Genomic DNA, 23222 nt, shown 5'->3' with positions numbered 1-23222 from the left:
CAAGGCTACAGGAGCTTATCGCCAAAGCCACAATTATAGTTTAGATAAGAAGAAAAGTCAATTCAAATACAAACAAGCTTTTTTATTAATAGATCATGCGATTAGACATAGTCTCCACTTTCTTGTTTCATATTTGTACTTAGGGCGCACCAACAGGTCACAGTTCAAACTCAAAATGCTCTGAAACGCAAGACTCAGCGTTCCCGGCCTGTGCAAAGCAGCCTTAAAAAATGAAATAGTTGGAATGAGGTTCATGAGTGCATGAACCAACTCTGAACTTCATTATAATCTTTAATTTCGTCATCAAACTCAGCATAAGTAAACAAAATGCTTGCTTACAACGGCTACATTTCTTTTGCCAAAGCGTTAAACATCGAAAATGATATAATGAGGCGTTTCATCATGATCCATCTCACCGGGCCAAACCCCAAAACATCTTCTAAGAATACCACACCAAGTCATATTCTTCACAATGGTGCCTCAACCACTCAACCTTACTAAGAATTCTTTTCTTTCAGCTCCAGCAGCAAGAGCTTTTGGACCCAAGACACCAACAGATATACCCAGCTTCACCCAAACCTCAAGTCCTCCACGCCTCATGGCGCCAAGACAGCGTCGTCGCGCTACAGTGATTGCACTCAACGGCCGAATACCTCCCCACTTTGCCTTGGAGTCTCCCCCACGCAGGCGTAAAAGCGCGACTGATCGTCGTAAGAGTTTACAGCCGCATCTCTGCTCAGCTCAGACTCTCACTTTACGTAATCCAAGCAATGGTCTCATGCAGCGGAGTTCTGCGGAACGCAACAGTATATGCGACTGCACTTCGGGCCTGGATATAAAGTTGACGGAGCTTTGCGTCGAGCGACCAGATCGCGAGCCTCTGCAATCGCCGGCGTTGTTTGCACCTTGTCGCTGGAGTATCCCTTCTCCGACCCCGGGGACCTCTTTCGAGCGGAATGAGCATATTTATCAGTTTCAGGGTCACTGTGACGGGAGTCGTAAGAATCGACGGGCTACGTGGGCATTTGACGTGGATGGGGGACTGAACAAATTACCGTCTTGTCCGTTCTGGACATGTCCAGAGTATCGATAGATACAAGCGTCATGACTGTAGTGGAGTGTTGGACCGAGAGTATTCAATTCTGTATTGACCTGGAACTGCCTGATCTGCGATTGGTGGCCTGGTATTCTTATTGAACAATTTTGTATTCAAAGCGCCGGAGGATTATATTAACAAGTGATATTATTTTATCCGAATTTACTTTAAACCATAATTGGACTCATCCGTGCTCTATCGATATTGACCTTATGTTGAGCCAGTCATAAAGTACCTTAGGATGACTTGATGACAGACTCAATTATTTCTGTCAATGTCGCTGCTTTAACCTAGTTTAAACACAGGTAGTATACGCTATACGAAGTGGCCGCTATCTCGCGCTATGGTTGTTGACTCGCTGGCCGGGGTATTAACCCGGTCTGAGTCATACCGCATACGAGCTAAATCATTGAGTCAGCCTTACCAAAAGGTGACAAACACCATCTCATATATATCGTCACACTTCATATTCATTAGCTCCCCTTCTCCATATTTTATCTTTCCAGCCTTATAATATTTTTTACAAGGTGAATCGCAATGCGGCCAACACCACTCGAGAGATCCCGACTCTGCGACGCATGCACCCACGCATGCTCAATGTCCATCGTCGGCTGCACACCATATACCTGCCCAACCCACAGATCCCAATTCCCTAAAAACAATTATTCTTATCCTAGTAGCTGGGATCTTCTGAACGACATATCGCGCTGGGCAAAGTGGTCAAAGACAAAGCGCGACTTTCTTTCCGAAACAAGTTCATCAGGATGTCATCTTTGCATAATAATCGCACACGCCTTTGATGAAAAGTCAAAAGAGCAGTTTCAGAATCTAGGCAGTGATGAGGTTGTACGGCTTTGCTTCAAATATCGCACTGTTGAGCGAGATCCAAGCGGGAAGTTGGGTTGGGATGAGAGGACGAACATGGCGATTACTGATATTGCATTGGGTATCGATCTGCCTGATGAGTTCTGGCTGGCGGTCAGGTCGGATAAAGGTTCAATGTTGGAAGATGTGTCATTCGATCTGCGAATGCGACCACTCCAAGGTAATATTGCGATCGCATGGAAGAATATTCACTGATCTCGCTGCAGAAACGGACACGAACCATGTAATCAAGACCATTCCCGGCAAACATGCCTCGACGATGAACGACCAGAATTTACAGCTTGCATTGAAATGGATCAAAGGCTGCAATCGCTCACATCCCATCTGCAAAGAGTTCCAACCACAACAGCCGAATTGGCGTCCAACGAGACTCATCCACATCGGGTCAAAAGTTCAACAACCGCGACTCGTAATTCCATCAAAAGCAGTACCCTACATTACACTGAGCTACTGCTGGGGAACTGAAAACACTGTTACTCTAACGGAAAAAACCCTCATTCCATTCCAAAACGAAATCCCTCTGGCGAGTTTACCAAATACCATCCGCGATGCAATCACCACAGCACGAGATGTCGGCTATGAATATCTATGGGTTGATGCGCTTTGCATCATTCAAGACTCCAAACCCGACTGGATCAAGGAGTCCTCCCAGATGGGCAGCATCTATGGTTCAGCTGCTCTGACCCTCGCAGCAGCCGGGGCATCAAGTGTACAAGACTCAATATTCTGCCGTCGCGATCCCCGCGCAGTGAGACCATGCGTCGCAAACATAATCAAAAGCTCGGTATATCACCGAGTAAGCTACCCATGGGCTATTTATCCGCATCAACCTGAACGCCTACTATTCGACACCATCAACGAGAGTCCTTTGAGCCGTCGAGCGTGGGCACTGCAAGAACTCTTGGTATCACCGCGCACGTTGGTCGTTGGATCGAAACAAATGGTCTGGTCCTGCGCGACGACAGAAGCGAGTGAGACGTTTCCAATTGGCTTGGATCCGAAGTTTAGTACAGTGGTGAACGAGAGTGCAAGTCTGTCGTATCTTCGCCAGAAGCTCATGAGAGCTTCAAAGTTGGAGAAAGAGCCATCGGAGTTTTGGAACGACTTTATTAGCAGATATACCAAAGCTCGACTCACTTTTAGTTCCGATACACTCGTTGCGCTACAAGGCATCGTTGAGAGAATCACTGAAGCAAGACGTGGATCAAAGAAAGGTGCATCGGAGCTGGAATACGCCGCTGGTCTGTGGCGCGATGAAAGTTTCCAGCAGAGCCTCCTATGGCGTCCCAAGGTTGGATCCTCGCCGACCCGACCAGATTATTATCGCGCTCCGTCGTGGAGCTGGGCGTCATTGGACGGCGAGGTTGACTTCTTTGAGCAATACATACCGTGGATCTGGAACGGGAAGAAAACGGAGCTTGCAAGGATCCTAGATGTTTGCGTGGAGCCTCAGACTGGGTACTCGCTCTCGACAACTGGGCAGATCAAGTCGGGCCTTATCGAGATGGAATGCCACTTACGGGAGTGCTACTTGATGAAGGCGCCACAATCAGAAGACTCATCAAAACATCAAGATGATGATGCATATGTTATCGTCTCCTCTGTTGACTATAAGAAAATGTCTGAAGATTTCTGCTTCAAAAGCCCCGCAGGAGGAGTCCAACAGGCACACAAATTCGCCAACTCCTGTACTATCGATCTCCCAGAAGAAATACCTTCATCGCAGTGGGTTCAGGTTTATTGTGTTCCTCTGCAATTGGGCTGGTGTCAAACCGATCGCTACGAACAGGCCGTATGGGAGAGCTACGAGGGCTTAATACTTATCCAAAATGACACCGAAGAGCAGGATCTATTGACATCTGAGGGGTTCTGCGATCTGTCTCAGACTTTCCGCCGAATTGGAACCTTCACATTTGATCTTCATGATGAGAATAGAGAAGCGCGAGAAAATGAACTATTGGGTCCGGTGGTGTTTGACAGAGAGGGTAATTGGGAGAGGAAGAGGGAAACAGTCTGCATCATCTAATAAGAAATTTACAATAACGATTATAGATTATTGGCATTTCCATTTCGCTCAATTTGTGCAAATACTTCCTTGGAGACTCTTTCTACCCACTCTGACTTGTCATTCGAGGTTTGTTAGCGGCCGTGAGGAAGGGCTGGAGCGACATCACTCACTGGCGCTGTCATCTTCCCACCATGGAAACCTTTGGGTTTAGTGCGATTAATGGATTGCTCCACTGGCGCCGGCACAATGGGCTAGTCGTGAGCTGGAGAACATTCGCCAGCCTGGATAAAGCTGTGACAAGGTGTCGGCCCGGAGACTCTCCATGAGAAGCGCGTGACTATAGCCTCTACTACGAGACCCTCTAAGCACATACGACCATACCTGCAGGAAAATACGGGATCCCGTCCGCTCTCCCATAGTCAAGCCTGTAAGGGGCGGATCAGTAGTTGGGTCGGTGACGACCAGCGAATCCCCGCTGTTGTATGTTTTTTGCTAATTTGATTAAGTTCCTTCTTTTTGGAGGCTATTATCGAATTGGATCGATGGCAATAATTTGGGGTACAGTGACGAACACAGCTGCTGTAAAAAAGGCAGGTAGAGCGTTTCCAGCAACCTTATTGAAATAATTACTGTTTACTATAACTGGATGCACACTTGTGTTGGTTTGACGCTGGGAAGTCAAATTGGTAATCATTGGATACATCAGCCGCTGAACTCGATGGGTGTCTTTCATTATTGAAGTCTTGATATAGATTAGATAGCTGGTGCAGGTGTGTAATCGCGGTTTTAATTCGCTGCACTTTGGATAGTGTAGGGTAGTGACAACAGACGCTCATTATAGCAACAGCAGTAACTAATTACTTTTTATAAATAAATACTTAACCTCTCACCTGTCTTCCTCTTTCATGAAATCCACTAACACCATTATATGCCTACGGCAACCCACTCAGCGACAAAAGTAAAACAGGACTAATCTACTACAAAGACCACTACCACCACCATGTCTAACGGTTCTCTTTCTAACGCCTCCCGGGGACGAGCTCCTTTATCATCTACCCACGCCACTCTGGTTCACCTGGCCCTCTTCCTGCTCTGGTATACACTAACATCCCTAACCCTCCTACTTCCCGACAAACATATGAATACAACACCTGGACACCCCTATGCCTGGCAGTTGCTTATCACGTCCCTCCAAGAAGAGCTGTCTCGGCTCTGTACACAAATTCCCGATGGCCGTCTAGAGGAGTACCTGTATATCGTTGCTGGCCAGCGATGCATCGACGCTGCCGACCTAACGCCAGAACTCTTCGCACATTACGAGAGAGCAAAAAATATACGGATGTTCTCTTTGAGAGAGCGCGGGATAATGGCTGTGCGAGTAAGTTTGTATCTGGACCTACTGCTTTACACCAAGAAGACGGTCTACATGGCGAAAACATATGAAACTTAGAGCCTGCTTTACTGCAACCGAGCCTCGGCATTGCGTGTTTATTTGTACGCTCTTTTCACCCTAGTAAATTATGGTTTATATTCTTGTTTCTGGACAGTCGAGGTAGTACTTTCGGTTATTTACCGTAAGGTTCTTCGCATGCTTATGTTGATTGTCCCAGCCTTGTTCTTGTATGAGCTTCACTGGATGTTTCCCTTAAGCCTTGAGTTTCATTTGGTAGTGTCAGACTTGCTACTGGATGCCTTATATTATTGGCCTCTGATCTTGGTATTCATGTAGAGTGTTTCCTTGTTGCGGTCACAATGCAAGAGATTTTCCACACCATGAACTTAATCACTACTATTAACAAATACGTAGTTTGATCAAAAGGCTTCTCTAAATAATCTATGCTCCTCGTATCTCCTTATATGTCGTTGTACTTCTGATATCTTAGTTAAACATAAGTCTACCTAGGTCTTATATATATATTTCTTTTCAATTTAGACCAGCAAGCGATACTGGCCATGGAAATGCTGTGTGATATATTACTTCCACAGTGACCTCATTTGTCCTTTGATGTTTGACCATCGCCCTGCATGCAAGTGAACTTGCTTGCTTTGCGTAACTGTTTAGGTTGTTTTGGGTGAATACAAGGCGCGCAAACCTTGCATGAAAATAAAAGGGCCAGTGAATAAATATCCGGCTTTGACATGCTTTGTAGTAAGAGCGCAAGAGGTCTTTGATGTATAATTGAATGTAGTCTGAGGTATGAGTCAATACTAGGCATGTCAATATGGACTGTAGGTTCCAAAGGTTGTCAATCTGCATGTTGGACTATGGCTTTGTTTGGAGCTCTCATTAACGGATCCCATCTCATATTCAATAGAGCTAGTCAAAACAATAATGGTATAAATTGCTTCCATCTTCTTCGACTCTTACTCTTCCCTCTCCTCTTTCAAATCCCACCATTATCATTGCCCTTCTCATTACTTTCTTCCTATCCTCTCAACCATGAGCCTGAAACGTCGAGGGTCCGAGCTCGATCATGAAGCGAAGAAGATGAAGCCTGACGACAGCCATGGCCACGATGAAGTCTCGTCCAGCAGTTTGCAGGCTACCACGCCTTTGCCTCATCAGTCTGTCACTGATTTGGCCAACTTGCCCCAAACGGCTCGCACGCAATTTGACTATCTACTACAAGCTCTCAGTGATATCTCCCCAGAGACTCTGTACGAAGTCAACATCTTGGATCACATCAACGCCATCAACTCAGATGGTGACTCGCCTCCGGAATTTACGTATGAGCCGCCTGAAATAGAAATCATGGTTGGTCATAAGCACGGTACATTGTTCCACTGCTCTTGTCTAAAGTTCAACCTGCTGATTAGTCTATCAGGAAGTGATTCTACTCACGGCTGCGAGGACCCCGCTTGCGATAAATATTTCGCCAAAGCCAAAGCCATGCCTTACGCTGATGGTTCCCGTTACTTTACAGTCGAGGTCGTACAGCTGAGACACTTAAAAGGTGGCAAATATTGGCTTCCATGTCGTGAGTGGAAGTATAGTAGATCAACATTTGAAGTAAAACCTTGGAAGGAGAAATATCTACGTCGAATACAGACCCTTGTCGGAAAAGCCGTGGTTTCTCACAACCGAGAGGTACTCGCTTGGTGGGTTCGTAAGATTACTCATGCTGAAACCCCATTAGAGCCATTCAAGGGAAGGGAGGAGGCCAGGGGGAAGTTTCTCTCGGGCCTTGTAGTATGGACTGGACCATCTCGTGATGCTTGGTATTTCCACTGATAGTTACCGGAAAATGGTCCCGGCGGTTTTGCTTGTCTCCGCATACTGAGTCGGAAATAACGCTCTTAATCGCCCAGAGTGAGAATACAACAAGAGGTAGAGGCTGTAGCAGATGATCGGACATTTACATTAGATAGATCACCTTTTAGTTGAGTGTCCCAAATTTAGTAATACTCATCAGTACGAGCTAGAGAATGTAAAGAAAGTCCGGTTACGATATTCATGGGTAGTGCATTGAGATATGAGTCCATATGTTGTCGAGATGCTGCGTTGTCCGCTCGATAAACAAGCAGAGTCTGTCGTGGTCAAGGTCATGCACAACTAGGTAGGATGGACAGTTACCTCTCGCTTTTACGAGGTCGTACTGGCAGTGGCAGCGACAGGAAATTTGCGTTGCTAGGGCGAACATAGCAGCGAAGCTTCGTATCGTTTGCTGGTCGGAGTTCAGACCGCCAACGAGTGCCACTGGCAATTCAGCTTATCAAGTCACGAAGGTCCCGGCATCCAAAAGGGAACCACGCGGAACAACAACACCGCTTGCGAACCTCAAACAAACCCAACTCCTGAGCTATCTACTACACGTCTCTCCATCGCAATCACAACACCACTTTCTAGCAACTACGATCACAATCAGCATCTGCGAACCGAACCAAAACACCCTGCTCTTTTATCTCCTTTCCACGCTTTGACTCGACGTCAACATGGCGAATCTCATCGACCCAAGCACCACCAAGTTGGTCCTTATCGTCTCCCTCCTGTGGATCATCTCATTCACCCTCCACACGCACTACGAGATCAACGACATCATCTTCTACTCTGTTGCCATCGGAACTTCCTTCGTTTTGGCCACCGCGAGCTGCGTCTGCCTCTCGGGTCTTGCCGTCATCGCCGTCTATTTTTCAGTCCTGGCCAACGCTGCGATTCTTTGCATCATCGTTATGCTCATTCCGGTCCTTCAATATCTTCTTCAATGCATTTCATCCTTATTCACTGGTATTAAAAATCTTTGCGATCGAGTAATCGGGTTCTGCGATGCGGTGTTCGGTTTCTTGGACAACATTAATACTGCGGTGCAGTTGTTTCCCCCGTCATTTGACAGATTTCTTTACGGACCTGAAGGTCTTGAGCCACTCACTGATGAATGAGCGGTTCGTGAGTGAATTGGAAGTATTTGCATTCTTGAAAGGCGCAGTGGAAAGAAAAGGGCTTGGTTTTGTTGGTTGCACATTGGCAATGCTTTACATGAGCATTAGGTAGAGGCGAATTCCTCTTGGCATGATTGGACCGTTGGTATCTACGCGGAAGCAGAAGACAGTCTGTATGTAGTGCACCGCAGAAAAGAAAATGTTTGCTAAATTCTCCAGGTCAGCTTCTTCCGTGATGCCGTCGACTACAGTCTCGGCTAAATGTATACTGTCGCCATCGTCTGTCTTGGAGAGGTCCCAGTCTCACAGGAGTCAGCCGGGTCAATTAAATCATCTACCTATTCTGATGTCAGATTCCTTCAAGATGATCAAAGGAGGTAATGGCCGTAGGATCCTGATGGATTGATGACCACGACTCACCATTCAGACGCCGCATGACTTTCACAATCCAAATTCCTCAATGAGTATGCAGAGACGATTCCGAGCAGGAGAGGCAAGTAATTGTAGGAACTGGATACTAAATACTGAAAAGACTTCGGTCAACTTAGGTAAATTTAGGGAAGATTTAGTAGGCACTTTTAACTCATTAGTTTTGTCAGCCAAGATTAGGGTTAAGGTTTCTTTCCCGATGAGGCCCGAGTACTTCTAGATACCTTTGAGACCATTGCGTGTGGGGTAAGTGCGGAGAAGTGGGCGTGATAAGCAATTTCGTGGCGTTTCAATTGCCGGCCCTATTTTTGGTGTCTTATCTGACATGAAGCGTCAGATGATAAGCCCAGCGATGTAGTCAGGATACCATTGCCAGAATAGGAAATGATATAAGAAGAGACTAACATAACGCCCCTCCCCCCTTCAGCAAGCGACGCCGATAAAGAGTCATTCACGAGGTTGTTAATAATGATAAAAGGCTCAAATAGCCCTCCCTAATCTATAACAATGTAGTTGGAATACAGGACTTGCCATTCAGCAGTGTCAATTTCTTACTTCTGAATCAAGCAAACCTACCACTCTACAACTCTAGATATCCTACAACATGTCTGCAAAGGTAGCCCCGGCCCCGGCGAACATCCCCTCTCCTGCCCTCACCGCTCTCGACGACCTCGGCCTCCCGGACTTTGATCCCGCCATCCACCTCGCTTTCCAGCCCCCTACTCGACGCCACACCTTCCAGGACCTTGGGCTCCCGCAGCCAGAAAATGCACCCGACCTCTGCGTCACAGAACCTTTTCAGCTCTTCTCGGAAGAAGGAGTGCGCATGCTGCGTCGCGAGATGCTGAGTAAACCGATTCTCGATAAGTATCTCCGTTCATGGGATCGTGCGCCTGCTTACATCGCGGGTCATGAGAAGGTCAGTTTCACGTCACTGTAACAATGTCAAAACTAAACTAATTGCAAAAGACTGCAAAGTTCACTCTTCAAGCGTGGCAACATCCCGCGACCCAAGCTGCCATCGATCACGCAGCTGGTTTTGGACTCCGTCTCTTGCGACGAGAAGCCGATCTCGGACTCGTAAACATCCAACTCGGCCCCGAAGGTCTCCCCGGCGTCTACAAACTTACCGAAAGACCCTCAGCTCCGCTCTCACCCCAAGAAATGCAAAAGTCTAGCTACGACGACATACCCATTGACGCTTGGCACAAAGACCAAGTCCCGGTTGTATGCGTCGTGATGCTCAGCGACACAAGCAGCATGCAAGGCGGCGAGACAGCTATACGCACAGGAGACGGCTCCATCGTCAAGGTGAAAAGTCCAAGAGTGGGGGGCGCAGTCATCATGCAAGGTGGATGCACTGAGCATGCTGCTTTGCGCGCGACGAATGTGCCTGAGCGTTTGAGCATGGTGAGTAGCTATGCATTTGCAGATCCGAACTTGGATGATCAGTACACGTCACTTCGGAGTGTAGATTTGGGAAATGATGATATTCCGACGTTTTGTAATATTTTCTTGCAGGAGAAGTTGCTCAGGTTGAGAGGCAGGATTGATGCGGTTCTGGAGACCCTAGTTGAGAAGGAGAAGATGGGTGAGATGGTTGAGAGGAGTGAGTTTGAAGGATGGGTCAGGGAACAGACGAATTTTATGAAGAGGAGTGCTTGGGAGATGTATGAGAGGGTGCCGAATTACTTGGGCAAAGATGTCCCTGAGGATGTTATTCGAGATTACCTGAGATGAAGGGAAGATGGAATCAAGTAGCTTGATAGTTGCAGACCTGTTTATGGAAATTGACTTTCTGTATCGTCAGCATCTAAGTCACAAGTTGCAAAAAGACTCAAAAAGAACTGATACACGATGATAGAACTCGTTTGCCTCGACACGGGATCGAACCGTGGACCTTGTCATTACTAGTGACACGCTCTACCACTGAGCCATCGAGGCGCGATCTGATTGGATGAAAATCTTCGTCGCTCCCGAACATCAAGATTCTCTCCAGACTGACCGGTTTTACTCGACGCCGATTGCAAACTGTGGGAGAGGTCACTTTTGGGGATGACTATTGAGCTGCATGTCGTCATTCATAGCGCTATAAAGTTTGACACTCGAGGTATCGAGTTCAATTAGTGCAGATCGCAATACTCAACATTGTTCATTCGTGAAATACTGCAGGACTTTGCAACCCAGAGGGCGCATCCTTGAAGTCTTAAACACTACTCAACGGTAACGACCATTTTCCCATTAGCATCCCCATTCTCCATTGCCCTATGAGCAGCGTGTATCTGCTCAAAGTCAAACACCCTCCAAGGCTTTGCATCAATCTTCCCTTTGGCCACCTTGAGCATAATACTCCTCAACGGGACGTCAGACACTGGGAACTCTTCTGTCCCAAACACAAAACTACCAAAAAAGCTCAAGTGAACTCCACTTGCCATTTGTAGCAGCGGATTGAATCCCCGCGACTCGTCAGGCCCTGCTGGTCCCTTGATGGGATCTAACCCTCCTAGCCATCCTGCCAAGCAGATCCGACCATCTCGACGGACTAGTTGCAGTGAGTCGACAATTGTGCTATTTCCAACCAAGTCCAGTACCGAATCGAACTTCTTGAACTCCCCGCTTGCATGTAGGTGTTGGCTCAGGTTGGGCGTTTCGAGGACTGTTTCCGCGACTCCGAGGTCTCGCAGCATGGCAAACTTGGCTTCGTTGCGAGATGTCGCAGTGACGATAGCCCCTGCATCGACAGCGAGATTGATCGCCGCTCTTCCAAAAGATGAGGTAGCACCTCTAATAAGAATCCTCTGTCCACACCGGAGGTCTAGATTTCGAAACAAGCATGTCCACGCTGTAGCATAACTTTCGGGCAGCGCAGCTACTTCTGCCCAAGACAGCGGTAGTCGTTCTCCAGGTTCGCCCAGTGTGACTATATTGTTAGTATTTGCGACGGTATACTCTGCGTAACTACCGGGTATAGTCCGACCAAGGCCGCCCATGAGAGCTGCAACCGGTGTCCCTATAGTGAATTCTTGCCCTGGACATTCTTCGATTATCCCGACGCATTCAATACCGCTGATTGGAACTGACTCTGCCCATTCCCCACGGCGCATATGCATTTCTGCATGGTTGACGCCGAAAGCTTTGATGCGGATAAGCGCTGTGCCAAGGACTGTTGCTGGCGGTCTGGGGACGTCTTTGATGACCAGGTTCTCGACTGGACCGAACTCAGAGATCAGTATAGCTCTCATAGTGAAAGACATAGCTGACAGATAGATGTGGCCTTTTGATATGAAAGATTGTGGTTTAATGAGTCTGGCTGTTCTACTCGATCGTTGCGATGTGTTACGGCAGTTTGAATGTCAATGCAAGGACAGAGGCTCATATTTAACAATTTGTCTGTTATAGAGCAAGCGCCAGGAACGTCATTCGGACACAGTTCTCATCCATGTAATCCTCAGGGCGCGCCCTTTCAACAGTGCTTCATATCAACATTTCAGTGACTGAACGTTCATTGTTAATTGATGCTGACTCGGAATACTTATGTGGTCGGCCCGGCCTGACGCGATTCCCTATTATTTGTAAGCGCTTGTACTGGTGCGGCCGCTACAGGGTAGTTTCAACCAATCCGTGGGTTTGGTAGTGCATTATCCAATCAACACTTGTCGGTACCATGACAAACCTCTCCGTTGAGGACAACCACGACCTCGCAGTGGGATCGTAAAATCCGTGCTCTTAGTCGTTTCTTGTCGAGTGCAACACTTGTTCAAGCTTAGAACAGAAATGCGATGCGCGCTTCTTCGTGCATCGTCGCACGAAGACCCCTTGAATTGTTTGCTTGTTAACTATCCAATACCATGGGCTGAGGTACCGAAGAACAAAAAGGAAGAGTTAGAAATGTCCCTCAAGCTATACGAAGTCATATTCAGAAAGTTGAGTTGAAACAATGCATCGAACAGTATGTCAAGGGTGTATAAGCCTTTGATCTCCAGCATTAACACCAGTGACCTCTTTGTTCTAAAAGCCAACCAGTACAGCTGGTTTGTACTGATGATACACTTCGAAACAGTGCCACTGGCAATTCAATCACCAAAGCTATAAGACCTAGTATCTCTCTGCCTTTCTGTCAATAATGCTTCAAAAACAACCTCAAGGTCACACCCGGCATTTCTCCCTGTTGCACAACTTCCCAAAAATCATTTCATATAAAATCTTGTGTTCTACACTCGCGTCTCTGATTACCACAATGGAGAAGCAGTTGCAGGGGATGAAAATTGAGATCATGCAGGATCGATTGGACAGCCTTGAATCCCGCTTTGAGGAACTTGCCAATAGTTTTGCGCACGTCTCTGCTAAGCAGCTCAGCAAGCAATGCATCAGCTGTATGGAAGCAATACGAAACCTAGCGTCTGATGTTTTGATGGCAACCACTGATCGTTACCTCGCCTCGTTTGGCAGAACCCTGTTCTTTCAATACGCACAAGAAAGTCGGCAGGCAATGCGTTTCAATGTCGACGAAAACAACATCATCAAATGGAAGTATCTTGAGGCCGGGCACCACCGTCAGATGACAGAAGAAGAGCGTCATGACAGCTTTATGAGTCTCAAAGCCGGTGTGCCGCTTGCCAAATTTTGCTTTCCACCGTATGACGCCCATGAGTTGTTCGTGGAACTTGCTATCAATCTCGAATCATTTGCTACCAGGGAGACGGAATATCATGGTCAGCCTTACGTGCCTGATCCTGTTGCCGCCAGTCAGCCTCCACCGCCCTACGAAAGTCAGGGCCGAGGGCTCCACCACCGAGGAAATTCCCATCCCATAGCTGCTGAAATGCCTCGTGTCGAAGATTCATTCGGCAGTGGGACATCCTTTGAGTCTATCGCCACGGACATGTCGGGAGATGAGGAGTCGAAGGAAGAGCACTTCAAGGCTTGGGCCCAAATACAGCTTGCTGCGTACGATAAGTACTTGCAACTTCCAGTCACGCCCCATGTAATCTCCGATGTTTTATTCCATTACAAAAACGCCCAGGTCTCGAGGTGGGCTCTCCCATTGGGACTTCAGCTGTATAGACTATTTTCTGTAGAAGGCCAACCTGGGTGTGTGGCATACAAGTCTGTGATTCCAGGCCCTGACCCCGAGGGAGATCAGACTTCTTCTTTCAAAGAAGGTGATATTGAGATTCTTACGACAACTCGTGACCGACTCAGAGACGATAAATGGGACTCTGGGGCTGTTTTGGAAATGGAGGTACCTGCGCCTCACCCTTTGCTCCCGGATTGCATGCTTGCAATGGAAAGGCTCAAACCTCAGGAGCTGGGTGAGTTTGGAATTATAGTTGCTTGGCGCTACTACGGAACTGAGCCGTGGATGGACCGCTATGGCCACCTCATTCCAGAAGCTCGATAGTTGTTGCATAATTGCGCCGATAAGTCCAGTATTGTGAAGGCGAGGGCTGACTTGATCAAGGGATAGGTCGCGCAAGGGACACAAATGAATCGACAATAAGGTAGATTTTCAAAAGCATTAGGGCCATGACTAGAGAATACAAGTGTACTCAACTGGAGGGTTTACCTCTTACATAGCAAGTTCATTACGATTCTCCCTCTCGATTCCGATTCTATGTCGTGGTTTCCTTCTTGATAACGATACACGTGTCAAAGCGATTGTGCATAACCGTGATACGTGTAGTCCAGTGAGTGGTGACAAAGAAGTAGTCAGAATTAAAGCTGGCCATGTCTCGCAACGCTGAGAGTACATCTTCTATAGTTACAAGCAAACCTAGTCTTATATGCAATGTGATGATAAAAGCAGCAGGCATATTGTCTGAGAAACGTGGTCGAACTTGAGCGGCTTCAAGACGCTCTCTAATCAAGCTACCCTGTCGGCATTCTGAAGCTCTGAAAGGTTCCTGAGTTCTTTACAGACTAGCATATTTGGTAGTGCCTCGTAACAAGTTGAAGCTTTGACGTTGTTTCCAATATCAAGATAACAACGTTTCCAGTTCGGTATTACGGGAGTCAGCTTTGGTTTGTGGAATGAGTCAATCCTTGAATACAATGGATAAGAGTGTTATCTTAAGTTGATAGACCCCACAGCTGATGGCTTACATCGCGCCTCACACGTTGAACACAATATCAGTTGGTAAATATCAAAATACACACATCTACCTTCCTCTCTTACTCAATGTCATTGCAGGCACAAGATAGAAGTTTCAGTCCAAATAATACAATATCATAAAAGCAATATGAAGTTCGCTATTCCATGAACACGATTTTACCAATGCGTAAACCTTGCTCGCTTATTAGCCTCACCATGGTTGGCTTCGTCATCATCATCATCATCATCGAAATAACGTTTCCTGGACCTCTGTACCTGTCCCTCAGGCTCATCATATACCTCTTGCCCCATCATCTCATCCACCGGAGACCAGGCAATGTCTCCATCATCGTACTCCGGCTCATCTATATCCATGCCATCTTCACTTTCACTCTCACTTTCAGAGTCCGGCGCTGCCTCACTGCGCGCGATGATGGCTTCGTCACGTCCAGTGGGTGCCAGTCGCCTGATTGCCTCGCTGGGAGTCCGCTCCTTCCATTCCCAATACTGTTCCGAGGTGCGTTTGTAGGCCTCTTTGTGGGCCTCCTCATGTCCCATGTTGTGGTCTCCAGAGAACTTCCGGAGGTCAATGCAGTGAAGTGAATAAAGCTCTTCCAACTGAAACGGTTTCAGGTTGCAGATATGTATTTCAATTGCAACGGGGTGCAATGGATCTGGATCGAGGCGATCAAAATCCTCCTTTGGCCATGGACTTGCTAAAGGTGAATACTTGAGTTCACCAACGCGCTGTTCCTTCCCTGCGTCATCGGATAAGTCTATGAGGTAGGGTAAGATTCGGCGTCTGAGAGTATCTAAATAGCTGCGTTCAAGCGACCAGCCACCTGTTCCCCAATAGGCATGTTCACGTCGAGGGTAAAACCCTGGCATTGGTCTGTATTCCAAGCTTGTACACTCAAGATAGCAAAATGGATGAAGGTGCTCGTCCTCTACTCCATGGGATAGGTAATCTTGACAACACTCTAGGTGGTATCTGATGATCGAGTCATTCCCTTCATTTCCATGTAGACGCGGGAGAATATTTTCGAAGGAGCGGCGGCATACTCTAATCGGGTCGTCGAGGTGTGGTGTTGTATAGTCAAATTGATCAAGAAATCTCTCTAGTCAAAACCTGCAGATCTAACCTGTCTCCCACGCCCATGGCTTTGGTCTGCGATGCCTTAGTCTCTGGTAGAGGTATCCCTAGTCATTCTAAGACCCGTCTCATGGTGCTTTTAATTGACGGCCAACGTTGAATATACAAGCAAGTGCTGGTAGTCAGTAGGCAAGGTTCTCTTAGGATACTCTGGCTCTTACTGGTTGTCTGCTTGTGCAGCTGCTTTACGGGCAGCCACTCTGGCTCTGCGAGCCGCTTCCCGAACCTTCCAATCCGCCAAAGCGGCCGGAGCGTAGTTCACGACCTTCTCTTCAGGCTCCCATCTGTCTTCCTTAGGCGAGTATCCAACCCACTGACAGTGATAACGGATTTCGCCCTTGGCCCAGCCCTTTGCCTTGACTTTGAAGATATGATAAAGTTGCAGACCTGTAACTTCCTTCCGACCACCAAGGTCTTCCCAGTAAGTATACAGAGCTTGGGGATCGATCTTCTGGATGAAGTCCTCACGTTCCCAAGACTGTGGGATGTCGTCGTCTGTCCACTTGACGAGAATCTGGACGGTGCTTTCCAAGCGGTCCACTCTGTGCCGAATCAGGGTGTCGATTTCATCAGCCATGGTGTCTGTGTCGGAGAGTGATCAGTACTACTGTCGAGAGGATAAGTCTTTACTCACGTATTGGTAGTGTTGATGTCTGTAAGTGGTGGTGTTTGCGTGTTGATGTTTGGGGGTAGATTACAGGTTTGATCGGTCCCATGGAAAGGCATTTAAGGATATACGACAGAAAGCGAACAGAAAAGAGGCCATGCTCCAGTGGTAAATCGCCAGTCAGTAAGATCATTTTTCTACTCTTAGACCATCGGAACATCTCCCCAACAATATGCCACTGTCACCAATCGAAGAAGACTTACATAAGTCAAGCCTACAATAACTGTTGCTGTGAATGGCCTTTAGTAAACCTGGCTCACGGTGAGTCTTGATGTGACGGCCACGCTGCAAATTGCTACTTTCTCATTTCACTCAAAGCTCACTACGGCATCGCAAAACCAATTGTTCTCTTCTCTAGCATGATCGAGGCTTGGTTACATGTTCAAACGCTATAAACCTCCTTCAAGTTATCTATTGTATCTCTCAACTGCCTAAACCATTTCCTCCTTGGTTAACTCACCTCCAAGTAACCCAAGTTCTGTCCCAATTTTGCTCTAAGGATTCGCCGCCAGATTGTTCTGGTTACCAGCCACTCGACTAGCCTCAAACTCAGCAAGCACATCCTTGGCAATCCTCATTACCTTTTTTGGAGGCTCCAACGTTGTATCCTGACGCGTGTCCGAGTATCCCACCCACTGGCAGTGGTAATACCATTTGCCCTTCTTCAAGACTCTAGCAAGAACCTTGAAAACGTGGTAGTGTCGTAGATACGTAGCATGACCACGGCCACCGTATTGGCGCCAGTACCGATACACTGTTTCGCTGGCGGTTTCTTCAGGAGAGCCTCGGGTTCCCATGTTGGTTCGTCGTAGCCTTTCCACTTGACGAGAAACTGAACTGTCTTTTTATTTCTGTTGACTCGGTGGCGTATGAAGCGCTCTATTTCGTACTCTTGGTCATCTTGATTGGCGGCCATATTGTATAAGAATAAGCAGTAGCGATTTTGAACCTGATGTATTATTCAAATATCAATTCTATTGACGTCTTGTACTTTAGTGCATCGTCATTTGGTCCTGCAGATGCGTTTTATACAGTTTCTCGAATCGCAAACATGGCATACAGTAGACAAAGGTGTGCCCACATTCCCAAATGAGTTATTGTTCGGTAAGACCATCGATTCTGTTCTTTGTCCATTTTAACCATCTCTTCAAGAACATATACCACCATTCACATATCAACAGAACACGTACAAGGCCCAGGAACCGCAGTGTTCTGTATGCAGCAAACTTCGTCTGTAAGACGCTGCTCTATATTAAGTGTTAAAATACATCATGCTTGCCATACCGCTCTATACACCAGAATAGAGAGATGTAGTCAACATTATCAAGGCCTGAGAGTCGGGCAAGGTACATTATTTCAACCATGAAAACCTGGGTATAGGGTATTTGTGATGATCAATGTGTGGGTCAAGAACTTTTGTTAAGGAGGATCTCCTCGCTTGGACTAGAGTTCTTGGCATTGTCTTGAACGGGAATAGACAGGCCATCGCTTAAAACAATTCATTTTATTACCGCTATTAATAGTCTGAAGGATCAGAGTGGAACAATATTTCCAATCCTGTATCGTATAAATGTCTGAGTTTGGCTGAATGATACACCGCATTATGGCCGATGCAAGGGCTCAAGAGTTCAAATACTGATGATTACCCATAGAAGCATATACACTCGACACTTACATTCTCGTTCAAATATAGCTTTTCAAAAGGTCTCTCTTTAAAATCCGTTCATCAAACGTCACTCGTTCAACCCAATAGAAAAACAAAATGGCACGATCAATCGCCCTCGCAGCTCTTCTCTTGGCTCTCCCTATCGCAGCTCAGCCAGAGATCACTTCTACCCCTGCCGCAACCGCTGCTGCCCCCGAGACCACCGAGATTACTTCACACCCTCCCGAAACCACTGAATACACGGTTGTGTCGACGATTACACGCAGCAACGGCATTGACTATTATGCCGTTCCGATCAGCAAATCTAATGGGACTGCTACCGGAAGTGCTCCTTCGGCGACTGTCGATGTGGGCAATGCTGGGGCTGGATTGATGGTTGGGACTGCTGGCGTTGTTGCTGGAGTTGTTGGTGCGCTTGCAATCGTGCTGTGAGAGGCTGCACTGTGAGAATGGGAGTGATGGACTGGGATTTAGGGAAGTGGTAGGAGGGTCACGACATTGGTCGTGACATCGTATTCTGGCTCAATTACTTTGCTGCTATTCTGTAATGCCTCACGTACAATTCGTAACAAAACCAGTCTTAATCAATTCTCCGTTCCACTTGCTCCCGTTTGACGAGTAGAAGCTGTCTTGCCACTTAAAAATGTCACTTTCCTCAATTGCACTAATGCTATACCCGTTGGTTTCTGGTAGCCTGGATCACAGCCTTTGGCTGACACTGGCCAACGCTTAAGCTCAAACGCAACAAGGCGCTGCGCCACGGGATTTATATTGTACCGCGTCGCGAAGATCACATAAGAATTGATCGACTGCTATGATCTCCCTGCTGTGACTTAGTACAGTTGTGAACACTACGTCAGGGGTGATGGCCACCGCGGAGGAAGGGCCCATCATGACAGTGCCTATGGCGGATAAAAAATTGCAAGGTAAATCTCTCAATAAAACATTTTAATTTTTACAGACAGCACGTAGCTCTTCCGCGACTGCAACTCCAGTCACCAAACATTCATTCAACTCATATGAATAAGTCCAAGTCGAGAGTGGGTCGCCTTCGATGAACATTATTTTGAAATACAACCCCAGTCTGTAGTTTTATTATAAATTTTCAAACAGTACATCATAAAGACACTGTATCCTATTACGAAACCGTTGTGCTGCGGCTTCCAGAGTTGATGTGGCATTTGGAACTCCAGCGCCCAGCAAACGTACCACCCGCGCGCATTAGTGTCATAGTGCAGAGGTAGTCGACTAGAACCCTCTCACTTCAGTCACTGCTAGAACTGGATTAATAGTTTGGCCAATAACACCTTGACCTTGGGACGCGTCCAGGTAGCCGCCAAGGCACGTTTGACTAGACGTTATGCTGCCAGTGGCAGATGGTTCATGTTGCTCCGTCACACCGGCCACGTTAAATAACAACCAACCTTTCGTCTTGCTTTCTTCTTTCTTCCTTCTTCACCATCACAACAACTTCCTACCTTCAAAAACAAAAACTTCATCTGCCTTCATCTACTTTCACCAAAAACAGCTTCATCCCTCGCGTCGGACATAATCATCTTCCCATTCATAATGGCCACGACAATTTCAATTGAGTCACCAGTCGGGATCGAAATGATCCTTTCGGCCCTTGCTCTCCTTGCCCTCACTTGGATCACTTACAAGCTCCTGCAAAATGGCAAAGCCGAGCCAGTCTCCCCTGTTTGTGTAAGCGCCCCCAACTCGATAACACACCAACCAACCTCTGATTTATCTACAGGACCCATTCACCGACGAGCTCCCACCTCTTGGCCACAGAGCCTTCAAGGCGGCTGAGCTTATTCCTCGCCGTGAGCAAGAGAATATGAAACAGCAGATCGACGTCCTCGAACGACGCCGCCAGGCAGCTTTCACTCAAATCGGAAAGATCTACGCACGCCGCCTTCAGATCGACAAAGCCCTCGATAAGTTGGTCTACGACTTGAGCAGGGAGTTCGGTCCCGACGATATGGAACCGGTTTTTGGGATGAAAAAAAAGATTCGTGACCTATCACGAGAGATGGAGCAATGTTATGGCCAAGTTGATGACCTATGCCATCAAATGCATCAGATGATGGTGATGCGACTCAATTTGCGTCGAAAGATTGATCGACTCGACTTGCAGATGGAGTCCGCGAGACTGGCTGAGATCATGTATCCCCATATAATCCCGGCGGAGGCTCTGGGGGATCAGGAACGGGAGATCGAGAAGCGAAGATGATATGGGGATTCATGTTGTTGCTATTCCACTTCGGGGGACATCTTCTGGAGGCGACATTTCAGATGACGCAATGGCTCTCATCTCTTCTAAGCGTCCAAGAACTGGCATGAAGCCCGATTTTCTCTGCCTTCAAGGTTAAACGGCATAAATGTGGATGCCCAATAAAACATGTTGCGATCAGGATGTTGGCGAGGTTAGGATGCTAGTTAGCAAAGGTGGCCAATAACAAACCGAATCGCAAGAAATCAATGACTTGGGTGATGACTGGCTTTGAAGTTTTTGTTATTACTGCGATGTCCTTCTCGCCCAGCCTTTAGGTTGAAGGCGCCAATAGCACATTTATATCTCACGACCATTCAAAGGCCTGAGCTCCCGCCGTGTGCCCTCTCGGTAAATCCATTCAGTTGCATTCAGTAAACCAAAGTTTAAGAACAATCTTCATTCCATGACATGATATATGTGACCAGCGCCTTGTGTACATGATCTTCCTCCATACCAGTCCATTTCTATTATATGATGTCGCACTCATCAGTCACTCTCGGTGAATCTCCCCTATCCCATCATGGAGACACCCTTAGCTACTCATTTGCACTCGCATTCGTCAATGACATGGCCATAACGATCCATCCACTCGTCCTCCCCACAAAATCTCCAAGCAACAACACCTCCAAGACTCCAATACAAAACACCCTCTTCACGGTCCATCAAATCAAGCTTGCACCACTGAAGAAGAGGATGGGTAGGGCGGTCGCTCTCCTCGTCGTACTGCTTGCTGGCGCTCCAAGGAGAGTTGAGCAGCTTCTTGGGTTCGATCATGATGACCTGAATAGCACCGCTCTCCCATTCCGGCGTCAGCGCGTCAACCCATTGCTGTTTCTTTGCAGCCCACTCCTCCTTGTTACTGTCCCAGGTGAGCTTGATGGAAATAGCTCGACGCTGGAGTGTCTTTTGGTAGTATTGATGAAGGCAATTGCGAATGAACTCCAGCGAGAACGGACGAGAAACATAGCTCAGTACCTCTTCCTTGTCCAAGTGCTACGTATCTGGATAGTCCGCCTGGACTTCGGCCGCTGGATCAAGCCGCATAGCAATACGACGGTGGCGAAGCTTGAGATATTCCATCACAGTGCCTTTGAATTCTGCAACAAGGTTTGTGAATGGTGGGAGACAGGCGCGCATGCCGGGTCCAGCATCTTTCATGTGGTCAGCAAAATACTGAATGGAGAGGTCTAGCATCTTGAAGCGCTGCTCGCAGTTGCTGACTGTCATCCAAGGATATTTAAAAGCCTCGTCACGATCCACTTCTGAGTATGCAAGCTTGGCGTCAAACTCCGTCAGCTGAAGAAGCTTGTGGTGCTTTGTGAGAAGATTGGAATCGCTGAGTTCCTTAGAATTCGGGTCTTGAAATGCAGATGCGATACTCTTCATGTCTTTCATGAGTAGGTTGACAAGCTCAGTGACTTGATCCACGTCCCGCGACTTCAAGTCCTTGGTTAGGGCTTGAAGTCCAATTTGTAGCTCGTCGAGCTTGTTGAGATATGACTGCATGGTCGCGATTGTGTTGAGATAGTGGCGAGCTATTAATGTCGTGTAGAGCCTTTCTGGGCGAAAAATATTGTTTTATTTTTGAGAATGGCTACTCGCCCTTCTGTGAGATTGGTGGTTGTTGGGAAGATGAAATGAGAGAGTTTCTTGCTGGCAGTCGGCACTGTATTTAAACGTTTCAGGCGTTGAAGTCGTAAGGAATGTGACACTGTTACACAGTTCACTCCATTAATTCCAACAATCCTTGAATCAATCGCCTAAACACTGGCAAAGCACTGCGAGACTCTGTTAGAATGAACCGTGAAAAGCCACGCCTCAAGTCTGCCAGTAGCCAAATCACACCATTCTAGTTTGTATAAAGTACCAGTCGATAATGTGGGTTCGGGTCAAGCTTTTCAGACCCAGAACGTAGCAGATAGCTCTTTAGCATTAATTAAGCCTTAGGCCTACATCAAGCCGTTTAACGGTGTTGAAGGACACGTCGCATAGTAAGGTCAACATTGAACGACTACCCATGGACTGGCCATGCTGCCTGCGAGATCGAGTCTGAAAGCTTCAGATGATACGATTGACTGGAGTCATGCTGAACTGTGGGTACTGACTATAAAGTTAGTCAAAACGCATCGGTTGAGCCTGAACGGACATCCTACGAACAATGACTGCTGAGTGAGATCAATATGTCGACACAATAGATTATGTGAACTGAGTCATTTTACTGTAAAATGAGTGAAAAGGGCCAAGACCAATATCCTAAGTGATGAAAGAGTTAGGCAACTTAATCTTTAATTTAGGAGACTTCTTACTAAGTGTATATGTTAGTCCCCGAGGCCTACTTAACCTGTAAAACAGAAGGACTGCATATTTTTGGCTATTCTTTTGCATTCTCGGTACGAGCATCGAAGTTGCAATCCTATGCGGTGATCAATCCTTCGCTGGAGTTGGAAGCCGGAACTTAGAAATACGATATGATGGTATTGCCGTTAACATAATAAGTGAGCATGCAACTAAAACTTTGTTCCGCTAATGTACTCAGCTAAGATAGTTCTCGCCAAATTGAGATATAGCATCT

At 47.0% G+C, this 23222-nt stretch overlaps 14 protein-coding genes and 2 non-coding genes; 10 read left to right on the top strand and 6 right to left on the bottom strand.

Annotated features, from left to right (window-relative positions):
* Positions 1–472: 472 nt before the first annotated feature.
* On the top strand, positions 473–1093 carry FFUJ_12864 (uncharacterized protein; the record flags this gene model as incomplete). Its single annotated transcript, XM_023582520.1, has 1 exon — positions 473–1093. The coding sequence occupies one exon, from the start codon at positions 473–475 to the stop codon at positions 1091–1093; it is 621 nt and encodes a 206-aa protein (XP_023435044.1).
* Positions 1094–1633: 540 nt separating this feature from the next.
* Positions 1634–4007, top strand: FFUJ_12863 (related to tol protein; the record flags this gene model as incomplete). XM_023582519.1 has 2 exons in its annotated part: positions 1634–2141; positions 2188–4007. 2 exons carry the CDS (start codon positions 1634–1636, stop codon positions 4005–4007), a joined length of 2328 nt encoding a protein of 775 aa, XP_023435043.1.
* Positions 4008–4359: 352 nt separating this feature from the next.
* Positions 4360–4475, top strand: FFUJ_r9. Its single transcript, XR_002792825.1, has one exon. It is a non-coding gene; the product is annotated as a ribosomal RNA (ribosomal RNA).
* A 514-nt stretch (positions 4476–4989) lies between these two features.
* FFUJ_12862 (uncharacterized protein) lies at positions 4990–5439 on the top strand (the record flags this gene model as incomplete). The annotated part of the gene is made up of 1 exon (XM_023582518.1): positions 4990–5439. One exon carries the CDS (start codon positions 4990–4992, stop codon positions 5437–5439), a length of 450 nt encoding a protein of 149 aa, XP_023435042.1.
* Positions 5440–6429: 990 nt separating this feature from the next.
* Positions 6430–7221, top strand: FFUJ_12861 (uncharacterized protein; the record flags this gene model as incomplete). Its single annotated transcript, XM_023582517.1, has 1 exon — positions 6430–7221. One exon carries the CDS (start codon positions 6430–6432, stop codon positions 7219–7221), a length of 792 nt encoding a protein of 263 aa, XP_023435041.1.
* Positions 7222–7922: 701 nt separating this feature from the next.
* FFUJ_12860 (uncharacterized protein) lies at positions 7923–8366 on the top strand (the record flags this gene model as incomplete). The annotated part of the gene is made up of 1 exon (XM_023582515.1): positions 7923–8366. The coding sequence occupies one exon, from the start codon at positions 7923–7925 to the stop codon at positions 8364–8366; it is 444 nt and encodes a 147-aa protein (XP_023435040.1).
* Positions 8367–9399: 1033 nt separating this feature from the next.
* Positions 9400–10535, top strand: FFUJ_12859 (uncharacterized protein; the record flags this gene model as incomplete). XM_023582514.1 has 2 exons in its annotated part: positions 9400–9714; positions 9765–10535. The coding sequence occupies 2 exons, from the start codon at positions 9400–9402 to the stop codon at positions 10533–10535; spliced, it is 1086 nt and encodes a 361-aa protein (XP_023435039.1).
* A 131-nt stretch (positions 10536–10666) lies between these two features.
* tRNA lies at positions 10667–10738 on the bottom strand. The gene has a single exon. It is a non-coding gene (tRNA).
* A 270-nt stretch (positions 10739–11008) lies between these two features.
* On the bottom strand, positions 11009–12049 carry FFUJ_12858 (PIG3-like NADPH quinone oxidoreductase; the record flags this gene model as incomplete). Its single annotated transcript, XM_023582513.1, has 1 exon — positions 11009–12049. The coding sequence occupies one exon, from the start codon at positions 12047–12049 to the stop codon at positions 11009–11011; it is 1041 nt and encodes a 346-aa protein (XP_023435038.1).
* Positions 12050–13032: 983 nt separating this feature from the next.
* Positions 13033–14196, top strand: FFUJ_12857 (uncharacterized protein; the record flags this gene model as incomplete). Its single annotated transcript, XM_023582512.1, has 1 exon — positions 13033–14196. One exon carries the CDS (start codon positions 13033–13035, stop codon positions 14194–14196), a length of 1164 nt encoding a protein of 387 aa, XP_023435037.1.
* Positions 14197–15063: 867 nt separating this feature from the next.
* FFUJ_12856 (uncharacterized protein) lies at positions 15064–15774 on the bottom strand (the record flags this gene model as incomplete). Its single annotated transcript, XM_023582511.1, has 1 exon — positions 15064–15774. One exon carries the CDS (start codon positions 15772–15774, stop codon positions 15064–15066), a length of 711 nt encoding a protein of 236 aa, XP_023435036.1.
* A 422-nt stretch (positions 15775–16196) lies between these two features.
* On the bottom strand, positions 16197–16616 carry FFUJ_12855 (uncharacterized protein; the record flags this gene model as incomplete). Its single annotated transcript, XM_023582510.1, has 1 exon — positions 16197–16616. One exon carries the CDS (start codon positions 16614–16616, stop codon positions 16197–16199), a length of 420 nt encoding a protein of 139 aa, XP_023435035.1.
* A 584-nt stretch (positions 16617–17200) lies between these two features.
* FFUJ_12854 (uncharacterized protein) lies at positions 17201–17503 on the bottom strand (the record flags this gene model as incomplete). The annotated part of the gene is made up of 1 exon (XM_023582509.1): positions 17201–17503. The coding sequence occupies one exon, from the start codon at positions 17501–17503 to the stop codon at positions 17201–17203; it is 303 nt and encodes a 100-aa protein (XP_023435034.1).
* Positions 17504–18468: 965 nt separating this feature from the next.
* On the top strand, positions 18469–18804 carry FFUJ_12853 (uncharacterized protein; the record flags this gene model as incomplete). Its single annotated transcript, XM_023582508.1, has 1 exon — positions 18469–18804. The coding sequence occupies one exon, from the start codon at positions 18469–18471 to the stop codon at positions 18802–18804; it is 336 nt and encodes a 111-aa protein (XP_023435033.1).
* A 1137-nt stretch (positions 18805–19941) lies between these two features.
* Positions 19942–20608, top strand: FFUJ_12852 (uncharacterized protein; the record flags this gene model as incomplete). XM_023582507.1 has 2 exons in its annotated part: positions 19942–20076; positions 20129–20608. 2 exons carry the CDS (start codon positions 19942–19944, stop codon positions 20606–20608), a joined length of 615 nt encoding a protein of 204 aa, XP_023435032.1.
* A 582-nt stretch (positions 20609–21190) lies between these two features.
* Positions 21191–22156, bottom strand: FFUJ_12851 (uncharacterized protein; the record flags this gene model as incomplete). XM_023582506.1 has 2 exons in its annotated part: positions 21191–21509; positions 21648–22156. 2 exons carry the CDS (start codon positions 22154–22156, stop codon positions 21191–21193), a joined length of 828 nt encoding a protein of 275 aa, XP_023435031.1.
* Positions 22157–23222: the final 1066 nt, after the last annotated feature.

The sequence above is a fragment of the Fusarium fujikuroi genome, chromosome FFUJ_chr08 (genome assembly GCF_900079805.1).
Source record: "Fusarium fujikuroi IMI 58289 draft genome, chromosome FFUJ_chr08".
NCBI classification, from domain to species: Eukaryota; Fungi; Ascomycota; class Sordariomycetes; order Hypocreales; family Nectriaceae; genus Fusarium; species Fusarium fujikuroi.
This window is presented reverse-complemented; position numbering and strand designations above follow the sequence as displayed.